Source organism: Protopterus annectens, chromosome 6.part0, assembly GCF_019279795.1.
Source record: "Protopterus annectens isolate FY-2018-M chromosome 6.part0, PAN1.0, whole genome shotgun sequence".
Taxonomy (NCBI): domain Eukaryota; kingdom Metazoa; phylum Chordata; order Ceratodontiformes; family Protopteridae; genus Protopterus; species Protopterus annectens.
In genome coordinates this window covers 268332044-268349488 of record NC_056737.1, presented here as the reverse complement: position 1 = coordinate 268349488, position 17445 = coordinate 268332044, and the positions used below count along the sequence as shown (strand labels likewise).

General features: G+C 44.3%; 1 protein-coding gene across 5 annotated transcripts in view; it reads left to right on the top strand.

Moving 5' to 3' along the window:
* VPS39 (VPS39 subunit of HOPS complex) overlaps nucleotides 1-17445 on the top strand; it is a 1019836-nt gene that overhangs the window by 794792 nt on the left and 207599 nt on the right. For all 5 annotated transcript variants that reach the window (XM_044074020.1, XM_044074018.1, XM_044074019.1 and 2 more), the window contains exons 17-18: nucleotides 14174-14272; nucleotides 15099-15216. In XM_044074020.1, the coding sequence (XP_043929955.1) occupies nucleotides 14174-14272; nucleotides 15099-15216 (217 nt within the window). The remainder of the gene's footprint in view (nucleotides 1-14173; nucleotides 14273-15098; nucleotides 15217-17445) is intronic.

Here is a 17445-nt window from a genome sequence, read left to right as displayed (position 1 = left end):
AATAGGCCTAGCCAACCCCTGAGTGTGTGTGTCTAGTTTAGCATTGGCTCAGTGGAGTGTGTTATAGCTAACCAGCCTAAACCAATGTTCAAGAAATGCACAGAGTACGGCCACAAGCTTTCACCAGCTGATAGCCACACTCTGTGTGTTATTTGCCTTGGCGTTCCCCATCTTAGTTTGCCATGTGCTGTGTGTGCAGAGTTCAGTCCCAGAGCCCTTAAAGAGAGGAAGGCGAAACTGGTTGCCAAGGGCCTGCTACCAGTTTCTGCCTTAGAGACGACGGCCTCGACATTGCCTCCTGTAGCCGACCAACTCCCCCCTCAGGCTGGGACTCAACCTCCCTCTAAGCCTGAGACATGGACAAAAGCTACAGATAAGGACAAAAAAGAGAGGGAGAAAAGGGTAGGGAGGCACCACAAGCGATCTCCTAAGCGGGAGCCTTTTCCCAGTCCGCTTGTAAAAGTTGTTAGGACCACTTCTCCTCGGCTCCATTCCCCGAGGTTCTCCCCAGAGCCAACGGAGCCCTTGGATCGGAGGCCTTCTTCAAGGTCATCTCACAGGGCCAGATCCGAGTTGGTCAACTCCTCGTGGTTGACTCTGAGTCTATCGGAGCTTGACGTGGACTGGATGATGCGGAGATTCATTCGGACACAAATCAAAATGGGAGGCTTGCCAGGCCCCTCTCTGGCCGGAGAGGGGACCTCTATGCCTTTCTTCCATCCTCTCTCTCCTTCCCCGATCCGACCATTGGTCTTGGGGTTTATGGATCCGAGGATCCTCAGAGCTGGGAGTTCGGCACTGATGGTTCCCCCAACCCTCGACGCCAGCCATTACCTTGATTTCCTCGGATCAGACTTGTTCGGATCCGAGCATCTCTCAGGGCACGAGAACAGGGAGCCGGATCCGAGGAAACAGAGATGTCTTCGGCTTCTACTTTGTCAGATCCAAGCCGTTCCTTCGGAACCCTGGCTACCTTGGCCTCAGCCCCGATCCTCACAACGGAGCCAGGAAGAACTTTTCCTTGTTGGTTGCCAAGGAGGTGTGCTCTCCTTCGGCCTTCGACGTGGTGGAGAGGGTTTTCTCCCAGGGATTGAGACCCAGCCCATTGCCTTGGACTCCGCTCAGGCTGCCTTGGATTTGGTCACGACTCCCATCAGCTTGTCCCAGGGACAGCCCATGCCAGATGACCCCCAGGTGGATCCCATCGTGGAACCCCCCATGACTTACGAGCCCTCTTCAGAGAGTCCCGCTGAGGAGGCCCCACGTAAGCATTCGTGTAAGAGGAGACACATGGACTCCCCTGAGTCCCTCACAGAAGATACTGACTTGGATGAAGGTGAGGGTTTTCCCAGGTCACCTCCTGAGGATGTCTCCTTTGGCGACATCATGGAAATCCTCCACTAGAGGGGGAGGTTGGTCAGCCCCAAAACCCTCAACGGACGAGTCAGTATTCTTGGAGGCCTTTGGCATGGGCACATCTACATCCTGGGTGTCCCCTCCTGCAGATCCATTAGTGGATCTTATCACCATGCAGGCATGGAAGGAGCCTGTCACCATAGAGCCAATACCCAAACGCCCAGACAGGATCCTTTCTCCTCCCACAGACAGACAGGCTTGGTACAAGGGATTCCCTGTGGATGCTATGGTGGTGGTGGCGGCCACCAAGAGAGAACCGGCACGGGAAAGTTCTTCGATCCACCCTCTGGACAAAGAGTCTAGGGTGGTGGATCACTTTGGGAAGCGAGTTTTTTCTTAGCAATGTTTTCCTTATGAGTGCTGAATTATTTGACACACGTCATTCGACTGCAGCGAGACTTGGTCACAGAATTCGCTGTGTCGCCCCCACAGTCCTTGTCGCCAGAGGACAAGCGGCTGTTCTCAGTGAAAATGTCGACTCTGAAAACCGTTTCAAATACGTCCATGCTTCTTTTTTCCCATGCCACGGAAGGAGCAGCTAGGGTATCTGGGACTGGTGTAGCACGCCTGGCCCAGACTTTGTCAATTCGCGGATCTCTTCAAGGCGTCTTTCACAAATGCTCCCTTTGACATTTCCTTCCTTTTTGGGAAGGCAGTTCGTGACACCTTAGTCCAGAGCGAGAAGGACAGGAAGACTCTGCCATCAGAGTCCGCTTCTTTAGCCCTCAAAGATCCTAGGAATCAGAGAGGGCAGAAGAAGATGTGGTTCTGAAAATCTGATTTTTCCCATGACAACTCATCCCCTAGAGGCAGAGGGGGACAAGACAGATGCTGCCCCAGAGGCAAAGGGGGTCCGAGGAACTTTGGGTCAAGGGAGACCTTCTCAGACTGACCCATGCAGCAATCCTACTCTGGAGACAGTCTGGGGAAGATTGTCATTGCACCTAATGGCTTGGGAGTCCATCATGACGGACTATTGGGTGCTCCAAATAATATCCAGAGGATACTCCATCCCATTCATCGCCCCACCTATGCAATCAAAGCACCTCCTGGATGTCAAACCCACTCAAAGGGAGGCCACAGCGCACAAAATTTCAAAGCTGCTTTGCAATTGGGCCATCAAATCGGTCCCCCCGATCAGTCCGGATTAGGCGTTTACTCCAGGTTCTTTTTAGTGCCAAAAAAGAGGGGGGACCTCGGATCCATATTGGACCTGTCTACCCTGAACCTGTCGGTAGCCAAGCAGAAATTCCGGATGGTCACCTTACAGTCCATCCTGCCTTATCTCCGAGGATGCGACTGGATGTGCTTGATAGACCTCCAGGACGCTTACTACCACATCAAGATTTGCAGAAGCTCCAGGAAATTTCTTCGTGTCCGGCTGGGAGCCAATCATTTCCAGTTCAGAGCCCTACCCTTCGGTCTCACCACAGCCCCCAGGGTGTTTACCAAGGTTGTGGCAGTAGTAGCAGCTCACCTGAGGCTTCAGGGAATTTAGGTGTTTCCTTACCTAGACGATTGGCTCCTCGCTGCTACCAAGCGTCTACTTTGCATGGCCAGAGACTCCTTCATGCATCTTGCAGTGAATCTAGGGAACAGCATCAACATCTCCAAGTCCCACCTAAGTCCGACACAGACCTTGGAATTCATAGGGGCATGGTTGGACACTCTACTATTACAAGTTTTTCTCACTCAGGACAGGATCCAGAACCTACGGGCCCATGTGTCAGTGATCCTCGACCCCAGGACACCGATGGCGAGCGACATTCTCCGCACCCTAGGCTCCATGGCAGCAGCAATTTCAATTATACCATCTGCGTGCCTTCACATGAGGATGCTTCAGTGGACCTTGGCAGTGCAATGGTCTTTGTTAGACCTCCCCATGGACTTCCCTACATGGATCAGTAAAGCCTGCAAGACTTCTCTATATATATGTGTGTGTGTGTGTGTGTGTGTGTGTGTGTGTGTGTATATATATATATATATATATATATATATATATGCAAAATATGTATTTCTGTATATAGAACTGTGTTTGTGTAGCAAAAAAAAAAAACATTTCTCAATCTTTTTCTTTTCATGTGCTTTAGTAGTAGTAATAGTAGTAGTAGTTCAGAGTAAGGTTAGGGTTGTTATTATGAGCTTTGCACTGTACTGTTTATATATATATATATATATATATATATATATATATATATATATATATATATATATATATATATATATATATATATATATATATTGCAGCGAGGTTTGTAAGTGTATAAAGCTTAAGGGTTTAAGAAGTGTGTCGTGTGTGGTCAAAGACTGCCCACACGGGACACCCATGATGAGTGTGTTTATTGTTTGGGTGTAGTGCAATTTTATGTTAAATGTCAGACCTGTACCTGTTTCGGTGACAGAGCCCTGACTGTTAGGAGGGACAAGTTAGCTATGAAGGGCATTTTCCAGCATTTAGCTGCAGCTGTTGCTTCATCTGCCTGTCTCAGGAGGAAACCAGAAAGGAGTAAGAAAGACAAATCTAAAGAGAAAGACAAAACCAAAGCTAAGGATAGGGCATATCCCAAATGCTCTTCCTCTTTCACTGAGGGACCAGCTGGATCCAAAGATTCACTGACCTTTGGCTTCTCCAGTTCCCACTCAGACAGAACCTTCATTGCCTACCTTGCCAAGATCACCTGTCCTTACGGTTCTAGATCAGAATCCTCTAATTTTCCCACCTTTACTATTCCTAATCCCTTCCTCTCCAAGGATCCTTCTTCTTTGGGCAGGGTTCAACCACCCTTTTGTCCAATTACCCTGTGGAATTTTATCCAGGGCCCTCTCTTTCTCTCAGATTGATCCATGCTTCCCCCTTTTGGATCCATCCTTGGATCCAGTAGCAAATAATTTATCTAAGCCACTGTCCATGGCATCTTCTAAGTCCACTAGATCATTTGGGAGCCTTAAGTCATCCATTTTGGAGCAGTGATGAATTCCTTTATTCAGGCCCATATGGACTAAAGGATTATCCCCGCTTCCTTGGTGCTGAGTCCCACGTCTGAGGCTTCTTGGTTCCCAGTCTTGTAGTTCCTCCCATGTTTCACCTTGTTTCTGGAGATACTTCATCCAACAGTCCAGCTGACCTTCCCTCTGTCAGTTGTGATAGCTTGGCCTCATCTGACACAGACTTCATCCTTGGTGTCCTTGACTCTGGCTTTGTCGGAGCCCAGTGCATCTTAAAGGGGAAGGGATAGGGGGCAGTGCTGTGGCAGACAGGGTTGACCTTCTGGGATTTGGAGTAGTACCTTCCTCTGGGTGCTTTGGTCCATGATAGCTTGACACTAATCTCAACATCAAAGCCATATAAGTCTGTACTGGGCTTATATTTCTCACTCATGTCCTTGGATCCAAGGGGTGTCTAGTCTGGTTGTCTTGCTTCTGTCGTGGTTTTTGTCATTGCAGAGAGGATCCGCTCCTCTTCAGAGATCGAAGCCTTGACAGCTGCTTTGGATCCATCCATATCTCTTCTCCATTCTGCATCCTTGGTTATGCACAAATGGCTCCAGGACAGCTTGCATCATTAGGTTTTTAGACTTTCCTGCATTTGAGGCCCCTGCCTTATTTGTGTCTCCTCCTGCTAATCTCCTCTGGTTGATGCACTGGAAAAGTAAGTGCAAGAGGAAGTATTTGGATTAACCAGAGGATGCCCACTAATGATACTGAACTTGGTGAAGGGGAAAGCTCCCCTGTATACCCCCATGAAGATGCCTCCTTTGCTTTGCTCGAATTATTTAAACAGCATGGGGGGGGGGGTGAACCACCGAAGCCCCTTCCATGGAGGAGTCATTTTCTCTAGAGGCTTTTAGCACAAGGCCCATTCATCGCTCTGTGGTCCCCTCTCCAGATACCCTCGTAGACCTGGTTTCTCAGAGGGCCTGGAGAGAACCGGATTTGGTGGATCCTATCCCCAAAAAAATCCAATAAAGGGTGGCTTGTTAAATGAGGAAAGAAATTAAAGTTATGTAATGCAGGATCTGTGTTGTCGTCTTTTGTCTGTCTCAACATATGGGTTATCAAATTAGATCCGAGGCCAGCAGCTTACTTTTCAGCTCCAAGGTCTAAACTCCTCCCCTGTCCCACAGTGCATCATAAACCACTCTGCCCTCAGATTGAGTTGGTCCCCCAAATATATTATCATCAACCAAAATGTGAGCAGAATACTACCCACTGAAACCACATAGGACAACCAGGCAGAATTGCAACTAAGAAAGGCTCCAGGAAGGTCCAGTGCAGTCTAGTAGGAGCTATAAAAGAGTGGCAGTTTGAAAGGGGGACAGAGGATGGGAATGTTGAGATGGAAGGAAGAAGATAACACAGATCTACCATATGCTAATTGCATACATTTTGTATCCGATGTCTTTTCCGTCGGCCTCACCACAAGAGAGAGAGTCCTGTACTAGAAAATCCTCTAGTGGCACTATGGAAGAGCCAAAAGCAGCTCTAGACCTGGATTGTAAGTTGGGTTTTGTAATGGGAAACAAACATGTAGTGTGGACCATTTAGCTGCTGCACAGATGTTATTTAGAGAGACATGGTTAAAGAACACTACAGAGGTTGCTAGTGCTTGGTTAGAATTTAACTTTGGTTTAGGGTGTAATGACAGTTCCTTAGCCTGATAGACAGAGAGAATACATTTTTATAGCTAGGCATTCTGGAACCCAACTTTGATTTAGAAAATAAAATGAAAACTTGATCACTTTTTCAAAACTCTTTTGTACAGTGTAAATAAAATCTTAGTTGATGGAGAATATCCAAGGAATAAAGGAAATATCCCCTTTATTTGAACAATTAGGAAAGAAAACCAGTGGATATATAGATTGATTTAAGTTAGTCTCTAACGTCATCTTAGGAATGACTGCTGGGTTAGTCATGAAGGGTAAACCCAGTCCTAATGAAGAATCAAATACAGGCGTTTGCATGACAAAGCCTACAATTCAGAAATTCTCTTGGTTGGGATAACCATCACCAAAAAGAATGTCTTCAATGACAGAAACTTTACATCTGCAGAAGCTGCAGGTTCTAAGGGTCTGTAACAAGACAGTGATGTCCCAAGGAAGAATGGGATCACTCAATGGAGATCTTTAAGAGAAAGGCATCTTTTTAGAAGGCTTTTGAGAACCTAAGGAAGCAATGGGATCGTGCTTTTCTGTCACGTGAAAATTAGAAATGACATCCAAATTTATTTTAATCACAGAATAACTTGCCCCCAAATGAAAGAGACCCACCATGAAGTCCAAAGTAGAAGCCAGAGGTGCAGAGAAAGGATCCAGTCTTTTAGAATTCACCCAGACAGTGAACCCTTTTCACTTGCTCCTGTAGGTTTTCTTAGTGGAAGGCTTTTGAAAAGATGTTAGAATTTAAACAGCTCTGGAGGATAGCCTGGAATTTCTACCCATCACTGAAAGTAGAGAAACAAATCAGTCAGATTAAGGGATTTCATGTCTGGATGAGATTTACCAGAGAGGTGAGAAAGCAGATCCAGAAAGGAATCCCAAACCTGGGGTGAGTACAACAGATGTGGCCAGAGGAAGAGGAACCAAACATGTCAGGGCCAAAAGTGGGAAATGAGAATCTAGTCGCTTTCTGTAAAACAAACTGAGTATGAGTAGAGTGGGAGGTAAGCATACAACAGCAGTCAAGCATTGACTTAGAGCATTCCTTGAGGACTGTCCCTCTTGAGGGATCATGGCAAAAAAAGCTGTTATACTTGGTGTTGGCCTGGGTTGCCAGCAGGTTACCTACCAGCTAAAAATCTTGGGTGCCACTGACTGAATGAGGGATGACTCATGTGGCAAGGGCATAGACATGCTCAGTTTGTCCCCCTCCAAGATATTGGATTTGCCAGATGTGTGTTGTGATAAGAAAGCATTGGGAAGACATTGCCCATTGTCACAAACTCATGGCCTCTCAACAAAAGGAATATGATTGTTTTTTACCTTGTTTGTTAATGTGCCAGACAACAAACAAACTGTCTCTACAGCTATCACACTCATGGAGAAGCAAACCTGTAAAGTCTGCAATGTGAGAAGGACTGCACACATCTCCAGAGCATTAATGTGAAGGTTGCCGTCGGTCTGTGACTTGATACCTTGGACTCTCTTCCCTTTAAAATACCTCACCCAGCTCCATTATCACAGTGGCCCTTGGTGGGGAAAAATACAAAAGAATGACTCAGAAGAACTAATGATGAAGTCATCCACCATGTAACATACTCTGCAAATCCTGGTGGGCTTGATGGGATGTTTCATTGGCTATGGCAGTCATGGACCACTGTACAGAAATAGTCCACTGAAGTAATCTCATGAAAAATCGTATGTGTGATAGCAACTGCCATGGGTCGTAAAAGTCAAAGAATTGGGTAGGCTGGTGGGTTTTGATGATGCAAGACTTCAGAAGCCTGAAGATGCACTGAAGGCATTTTGGACAGAGGAAGCCTGGCTATATGTGTTGTGGTGTCCAGGTGGCAACCTATGAAGTCCCGAGTTTGAACTGGTTCTAGCTTGGATTTTTTTGAAATATCACTAATCCCTAAGGAAGAACAAAAGTGAAGTAAGGCTATCATGTAAATAAGTGAATCCTTGTTGAGGGCATGATGAGCCAGTCATATAAATATGAGAACACCCAGAATCCCTGCAACCTGAGTAGGGCTGCCACCACTGCCATGTACTTGATAAACACCCAGGGAACTGGGGTGAGACCAAAGGGGAGTGCTCTGAACTGGAAATGATGGTCTCACAGCCTGAAGTTCAGAGCCTCCTGGACTTCCTGCCTATCTTGATGTAATCCAGTCATCCTTTATCAGAAGAGGCATTATGGATTGTACCATGGCCAGCTGGAATGATATCTGTTTGACAAAAGATTCAGCTTGCTTAGGTCAGAAAATGGCCTGAGGTGCCAGTTTTTTTTTGGTACTAAAAAACTTTGAGTAGACACCACATCTTTGTGCTCTAATGGGACCTCCTGGATTACTCTCTTTCCAAGCAGCTTTGTTACTCCCTGCACTGTTGCCCTTCTTTATCAGGTTGGAACATCTGGAAGGGTCTTTTTTGATGTCTTTGTATGGAATGTGAAGGAAATGATATAGCTCTAGTTATCACTGTCATCCCCCAAGAATCAGTAGAGGTGGGCTTTCAAGCTTGTGGGTTGAGAACTAAGTCCCCCCCCTCGCCCGACTGCCTATAGGGAAAGCAGTCAGGCAACCATTCTGGAGCCTTGAAAAGTTTTATTGGTGCCTCTAAGCTTTGTGGTCCACATCTGCACCTAGGGTGACATCCATTAAAATTCCCCTCTCTGTCCCGGGAGTCCTGTCACCAGTAGTGTCCATGACAAAACTGGAATTTGCAGAACCAAAAAATTTTTTTCCCCTTTCTGGTTGTGAGAAAAGGACTTCAGTAGGATTCCAGTGGCAGGCAAGTTTTTGCCATCCTGCTAACTCCTGGATAATGTATATTTGACCTTGATTCCCAGTAAGATGAACCAATAGAAAGGGGCATTTAGGAAGGGTATTTTGAAGCTTTCTGAAAAATTACTGAATTAGAACAAGGTGTGATGGGGAATAGTAAGGTCATTACCTGCTGCTGTATTTGTACGATCTGCTGCATTTGACAGCAGGTGCATGGATATGTTATTGATAGATGGCATAGTAACCACTTTGGGTCTCGTCCGTTGTGGAATCTACAAGGGATTTAGAAGCTCCCTTCATGAAATCCCTTTGCAGTCTTTTCTAGTGGGCTATGTCAAGACTTACAAGACAAGTATAGCTGAAGTATACACATGCTTCCGAAACCTGTCTAATAACCTGAATTCTGTATTTGGGGGGTGGACAGTTGAACTCTCCTCTGAGCGTTCTTTTTTAGCGACTACCTTGTTGTCCACCGCAAACCCATTATTCCAGTGTGCTTTCTCCTTTAGAGACACAAGAATTTTTTCATTTTCATTGGATTTGACTGTACCACATCTGGTTCCTTTCAAGCCTGTTGGGACACCAAATCCACAAAACAGATTACCGGGGTACTACCCAGGTAGTAGTTGGGTTTATATCAGTTGCTGTTAGGAATAGCGACTCCTCCAGTTAACAGGTATTGGTGGACCAACCAGGGGTGATAATGGAACACTTTCCCTTTACCGCAGTCTGTCTTGGTTAAATATTCCTCGTGGCAATCTAAATGCTTCCTTTTGCATTTATTCTTTCTGTGCTCCTACTTGGAGCTAGATATTGTGTGTGTGTGTGTGTGTGTGTGTGTGTGTGTGTGTGTGTGTGTGTGTGTGTGTGTGTGTCAAGCTGAACAAGATTTTATTGAATGCTGAGGCTGAATGCAAAACCACCTCCTCGGATTGAAGACCCTAGAGACAGTCCTCCGTGAGATGCAAACCTGGCGAGATTTGAGACAGAGGAAGGTATTGAGCTGTCAAAAGCTAAGTTACAATTGGCACAGAAGGCACTGAAAACCTCTGAGTTTACCCCAACCCTGGGGCCTTGAGACTGACCCCTCCACTGTGGGACATATCTAACTCCAAAGTGTTCAGAGTGGTGTGTCATAAAAATTGTTGTAGTCTATGACAAACAAGTTATCAGCTCCAATTGGTTGATCACATTGGTAGAACTCTGATCTGAGATCACCAGTTCCGACAAGCAGACCAGAGAAGGAGAATTAACAGTAAGGGTGGAAGGACTGGATCTCACCACCCTCGCAGTGGAGGGGCAGGAATAACCTCTAGTCAGATGTGAGCCTTCATCCTCATCATCTCATCTAACTCTACCTCATTTAAACTCCTAAAGAACCACATGGACCTTGAAGATGCCTCAGTGTGCAGTGTGGAAGATCAGTGCCCTGACCTGTTTGGGGGGAAAGTAGGGTAGGCAACCAAATCCTAGTGGCGGATGGCTTCATAAAAAAATGGATCTGGCAAGTCAGGGGCAGATGAAGGTTGGATCCAGATGTGATCCAATCCCAGAGCTGAAGGAGAAGATATTGAACCCAAGGGCTAAGGAGTCTGTAGGACAGAGCCTTCCAAGTTTGAAACATCTAGATACCGCCTCCTACTCTCTCATGTCTTAACATTGCTAGAATCGCTCTGTCTCTCTCTCTCTCTCTCTCTCTGTTTTTCTTACCCCTATTCATAGTTTTCTTAGAAAGAGACCTGGAAGAAGAAGGTGCTAAATCTCCCACTTGGGGTGGGAGAAGGTCTTTCAAAACCAGTTTAGAGCATCAGTCCGACTGTGCTGTAAGACCAAAGGAGTCACAAATTTCACATTCTTCATCATGATGGGCCAAGCCCAAGCAGCAAACAAACTTTTAGTGTGGGTCTTGCACTGGAGTCTTGTGGCCACAGGCCACACATTTGTTAAATCCTGAAGCCATGTCAGTCATAGCAACACCACACACACACACACACACACACACACACACACACACACACACACACACACACACACACACACACACACACAACGCAAAACTAACAAGAGACATTGAAACTTTTTGTAGAAGAGACCCAGTGTGTCTTAATGCCTACAAAAGAAAGGCTAAGCTAACACACACACAGACACACATGCACACGCACACAGACAAATCACCCAAAAAAGTATTAAGGATGGGGGAGGAAAGTTAAAAAAACGGACAACTAATCCCTATAAGCAAAAATCTGCCAGAAGCTGAGCCCTTGGAGAACACGTTTGCCATATGATGGCAGAGTGGTTGATGGTTGCATTATGGGAGAGGAGAATAGCTTGAGCCTTGGAGCCAAAGTCTAAGTTGCCAACATTGGATCTGTTCAGGTCTGATAACCTATGTGTGAGGCGGATGGAAAGGACAACACTGGCTCAAGATGCATACCAGGATAGTAATGATCCTACACATTCCATTTAAGGAAAAATGGGAAGACCAGAGTATGTTTTGAAATGTTAAAAAAGTTTATGAAAAAAGTGAATAAGCAGACTCAGTAAGTATAAGATTGCGATAGGATGATGATATTGATTTTGGATACATGTTTGATAAATTGTGAGTTCAATAGAGTTGTGTTTGTTTAATCAGTCGATAACTAGTGTCCTTTGTTTGGGGGCTTTTTCCCAATTATTTTGTTGTGCCCCTTATTCTGGGGGGGGGTGAAAGGGCACAAGTCCAAGTGCTTGACCTAACTTATTTTTTTCTATCCAAATACACATGCTGTACACTAAGATACTAATTAGTAAAACATAGGTGGGGACTTTAACATGTTTAGTGTTTCACTGGATGGTTATGTTCGTTAATTGAAATGTAAGGGAGGATTGCTGGGAATCAAGTTGGTTGTAGGCACTAGGAGCTGCTGTTCTGTTAGGCATGAACAGGCATGAACAGTCTATCCGTAGGTAGAGCAGGCTTGGGCAGAGGTGCTCTGTGGTGACTGCTGTAAATAATCATTTAGTCTTCCATGCATAAATTTAAGGGACTTGTAGAGTAGAATGGACCTACTAGCCCGGATTGCCTTGAAGAAAATAGTTTGTCATGTAAGAACCTACTGGTAACTACAGGTGTTTGAGATCATAGAAGCAAATAGCCCTCTCTTAAACTGTCTGCCTCTTGCAGGATTGCAAAATTGCTGATCCATGTGTTCTTTTTTTATTTTTGCATCGTAGCTTTTCTAGATCTTGGTTCCTCATCAAAGCCTTCCAATGAAAAGCCTTGATTCCTCATCACACTTTTCACTGGGAGGCAGGTTCTTTGGAGTATATATTTCCTTGTCTTTTATATTGAATTTTGATATACTTTGGAAACTGCCAGGAAAAAGATCTTGTTCAAGTGAATAATAAGGACATGATGGCTGAGATACAGTCAAATATATTGAATTAAAGTAGATTTTTATGTGATTACCTTTTTTTGTTGTGACATCATTATGTTGCTATGGCAGTAAGTGTGGTGTAAAGATAAAGGATTAATGTATGCATTTAGAATGGGAGAATTCAACAGGGTTAGATGATGATAATATTCAAATTAATTTGTAATTTTGCTGTAAATTGTCTCCGGTTCGAAATGTTTGCACTGCTGTGAAACATTGGATACAAGACCCACAAAGAATTACTTAAAATGAAGAAGGTATCACATGGGATCAGCCAGTACCAACAGCCAAGAAGTAGATGCAAGAAAATTATATTCTTCTTCTTCTTCTTACGGCTGCTCCCATTAGGGGTCGCCACAGCAGATCAACGGTTTCCGTTTCTTCCTGTCCTCTGCATCTTGCTCTGTCACACCAATCACCTGCATGTCCTCTCTCACCACATCCATAAACCTTATCTTAGGCCTCCCTCTTTTCCTGTTACCTGGCAGCTTCATCCTTGCATCTTTTTCCCCAATGTACTCTGCATCCCTCCTCAGCACATGTCCAAACCAACTTAATCGTGCCTCTCTGGCTTTGTCTTCAAACCTTCCAACCTGGGCTGACCCTCTAATATACTTATTCCTAATCCTGTCCACCCTCGTCACACCCAGTGCAAATCTTAACATCTTCAACTCTGCCACGTCAAGCTCGGACTCCTGCTTTTTTGTCAATGCCACTGTCTCCAACCCATATAACATAGCTGGTCTCACTACCCTAGACCTTCCCTTTCACTCTTACTGGTACTCGTCTGTCACAAATCACTCCTGACAATCTTCTCCACCCACTCCATCCTGCCTGTACTCTCTTCTTCACCTCTCTTCCACACTCACCATTACTCTGAACTGTTGATCCCAAGTACTTAAACTCATCCACCTTCCCCACCTCTAAGTTATATGCTATAGTCGAGAAAAAAAAGAACAAAAACATTACTTATTGAAATAGCTGGACCTGGCAGCTGTATTGTGCTATGTACTAAGATACCGAGAATTGTAGAATACAAGGTTGTGCAAGCAAAAACTTGGTCTGTATGGAATAAAGACACCCATATAGTGACAGTAGTAGTAGTAAGGGCAACAGGATCTTAGAAAACAGGCTTAATTAAATATGCTACCAAAACAGGTGGTGTCATATGAACTGCAGAAAAGTCAATACTGAGTACATTGGGGTATGAGAAGCAGTCTGTTGGTAAACATCAAAGACTGAAGCAATACTAATTTCTTGAACTTTGTGTACCCAGACTTTAATGAGGACCAGTTCTGTAAAGGTATTAGGAACCCTAAACATCTGGGGAAACGAAAAATTTGGGAAGCAAAGTATAGGTTTTTCATGTAGTAAAAGCTGAATCTCATCTTTAAGTGATTTTTATTTTTAAGAGTAGGGCTTTCCTGAACATATTAACCACCCTTTAAATCCAAAATAAACCACTTTAACTGGTTCTTGTTGAGTATATTTTGAGGAAGGAGGTCCAGTTTCAGTTTTACTTTCACTACTGTTTTGCTCATGTGTCAACACTGGTTTCCAATTTCACATTTTCATTTCTTTAGATTTCTTAAAATATTGTTCATGTCAGAGATTGTTGTTGATTGGTCATCTTTTACTATGCCTGCTTGTGTCATCTGTCACTTGTAGTTATGATTTTATGCTCTTTTTATGGCTACTACATATTGCATTTTTAAATTAGTTTGCATATGACATAGGGGCCTTTAAAATGTTTTTAGTTTTGAAATGCTTTATAGTTGATATTTAGACACAAGTAAAAAAATATACTGATGCACTCTTTAGGTACCTATGAAGATGTAATATACCCTACCCCATTCTCAGTTTTCTAATGAGACTTTGTTTCTGTAATTCTTTCCTGTAGATTTTTATAGACGATCTCCTAGAGGTGGAAACGTTACCCCGTGATCAAGTCCTGAAGTTCCTGTTGAATGATTTCAAGGAGCAGGCTATTCCTTACCTGGTAAGCATGCAGTCTAAACTGTGCTGTGCTTGGGATGTAAAAGTAATCCCTAATGTTAGTGAGGGCAGTATAGACTTCTTCTGTCATTGGCTTTTGGTGGGGCAGATCCTTGCTGCCGTACGTCTGACTTTGTTGTTACAAGTGTCAGTGAATCAGGTATTCTTTAGAAGGAGTGAGGATTTATTAGATTGCAAGGTTAGAACTCCATGATACTGAAGAGAAAAGGAATGGAGGAAAGCAGCAAACATACATCTTTAAGACCAAAAAGCAAAAATAGCACCACCATGAAGCAGATGTTTCTGTGACAAGAAATAAATATGCCCAAATAACTGTAAAAAAGTCCATTCACGGAAACAAACCAGGGCCGTCCTTGAAAGTATATAACACAGCAAATTGTCTTATAACTTAATTTAAAGGAGAACACTGAAAATGACTAATAATAGAAAGCACTTTTATTTTTACAACTCTGTGGCTAAACACTCAGAAATGCACATTGTGTTGTTGAGTTAGAGTTCGGTGAATGGCTGGCTCCACTTGACATCGTGAATGAAGAGTGGTTTCAAGTTACTGTTTTCCAATGTGTATAATGATATTGTGTATGGTAGCCTTCTGTGAGTAGCCCACGTCTGCATTTTATTAGACTTAATAATCATATGAATGCCCTGCATAAGCAGTTACCACCACCTTGGCCCACAAATAAGAAATGCAGAAAGAGTATTACTGCAAATGTGATGATGTTTGATATTTTACTGAAGGAGATACTCCCTTCTTTAGAAGACCTAAAATAGATTGTTACTGGATTCTATTTTGTTTCCATCCTCTCTAGGAACATGTGATCAACATATGGGAAGACAATGAACCTCAGTTTCACAACTGTCTAATTCACCTATACCGTGAGAAGGTGCAGGATTTAATGACAAAGTACCTTAACAATCTTGCTGAAGGTAAGGTAGTTTGAGAAAGAGAAAGAAGTGATTTTTTTTTTTTTTTGTGATCTGCAAGATTGGCCCAATGGCTGTCCTTCCTAAATCCAGATGACAAATTTGTTCCTCTATCAGGGCAAAAACAATCCAATCCATGAACCTCACTGTTGGCAAGAGTTGTGTGCTAGGGATTCAGCTGGTCTGCAGATCCTGTGGACTATCCTATCCCCTCCCCCTCAGCACCCTTGTGAGCCTCGCAGTAGTAGCCATGAGTAGGTGCATAGAACACCTCTTGCAACATGAGTTATTCTAGGCTCTTCATACTGTGGTAATATAGCAGCATTCCTGTAGCTGTTACCAGTGCAGTAAACCAAGCTGCCTGTTTCTCCTTCTTGGATGGGTTAGTCACTGTCAGCTGATCACTCCAGTTTTTTTCTGTTTCTCCCATCACATGCTGTTAGTCGAACACATCTGGAATGCAGTCAGGGCTTTATCCCTGTGAACCAATGGGGCCAGCAAGTGAAGCTGCTGTTAACCTACATGATTTGGACTGTTCAAGCATTTGATCCTAAGTCATGTGAGTGGCTTAATTCATTTTTAGTTTGTAGCATTTTAGTCAACATGCATGTGAAAAGAACTTCAGAACTAAGTACAGTGCTTCTCCAGTAATGAAAATGCCTTGTAATTGCTTAATCCCTTGGTAAAGAAACAGCATCTAGTGATGTTCATCGTGTTACACTTGGGTTATCCTGCCATCAGGCGGTCCCGCAGTCGCCAGAGTTACAAAGTCTTGGTCCGGCGGCGGTTGCTGTCGCTTCTTCCCTGACGTCAGTGCACCAGGGGTATATAAGATGCATCCAACGCCATTTTCTTCAGTCTTTCTTGCGCGGTGCCCGAAGCAAAAGCAGTTCGCAAGTGCCGGTCGGCCGACTCCTGAGATTTTCGAAGTCGAATTTCAGATCCAAAGTCTTCAATAAAGCTAAGTACCCTGTTGGGGAAACTTTTTTCTTGCCTCAGACCGATGTCAGAAAAAGTTAATAATTGTATTTCTTGCGGGAAGCAAATACCTCATAAGGACTTCCACTCTTACTGTATTCCATGCCTAGGTCCTGATCACGACGTCACTAGTTGTCGGTTTTGTGCTAGATTTAACAAACGCACTGTAAAACAACGTTTTGATTTTGCCGAAGGTTCAATTATCCAATGCCGTCGGAACAACCGATGACCGCAATTCATAAAAAACGCAAAGACAAGGATAAAGACAAGCATCCGAGGTCCAAAACCGACGATGAAGCCTTTTCTAGGCCAGTCGCTGGTTCTCAGTGAGGCACTTTCGCAGCCCCTGACACCCGCTACCTCAGTGCCACAGGCCTCCACCGACTCCCACGTGGAGACAGCTAGGCCTCTGGAAACTCAAGGTATTGAGCCTACGGAAACTAATCCCTCAGATGGGTCCGGAGCCGCTGAGCAGGCATCGGCTTCTGAGGGTGTTTTCAGACCTTCACAGCTTGCCATTAAAGCAACAGCCAGGACAAAAACACCATTAAAGACAAAGAAGCAAGTACAGCATTCTCCAGGACAGTTCTCCATGCCTCAGAAACAGATGCTCAAAATGGCTGAAGACCTCATTACTCTAATCAGGGGTTCCCATCCCCCTCCTGAGAAAAGGCCTAGGCAGGATACAGACTATGGTTCCTCTGATCAGGTTTCCATTTCCTCTGATTCCTGTTCAGACCAGGGATACTGTCTACCCCCCTATTGAGGACCCTGATGCTGAAGAATCTATCCCTTCAGCCTCTCCTCCTGAGGATTACTCTTTTGTGGAAACTTTACATACCATGAGGGAGCATTTCCATTGGGAAAGTCAGGATTATTCTGAATCCAAGAAAAGGCTCTGGGACTTCCTTTTATTGCCTCAGCACAGGTCCCTTGCTATTCCGCCTGTGTTAGATATTGTGGATGATGTGTTCTCTGAATCCAGCTTCTCTCCTGATTCTTTGCCCCCTGCTCCAGCCAAGTCAGATAGGTATTAGAGTCCAACCATTTCCCAGGGTCCCAAAGGGGTTAAGGCTTCCATTGCAAAAAATCCAGTCCCCTCTGACAGAGATTCTAGAGCATTGGATAGATGGGGGAAGAAAGTTTACACTTCTGCAACTTTAGCAGTAATGGCTTTAAATTACCAGTTTCACATGCTTAAGTACCAACAATATTTAATGGCTCAGTTATAACAGAAAATGTTTACAAGCTCAG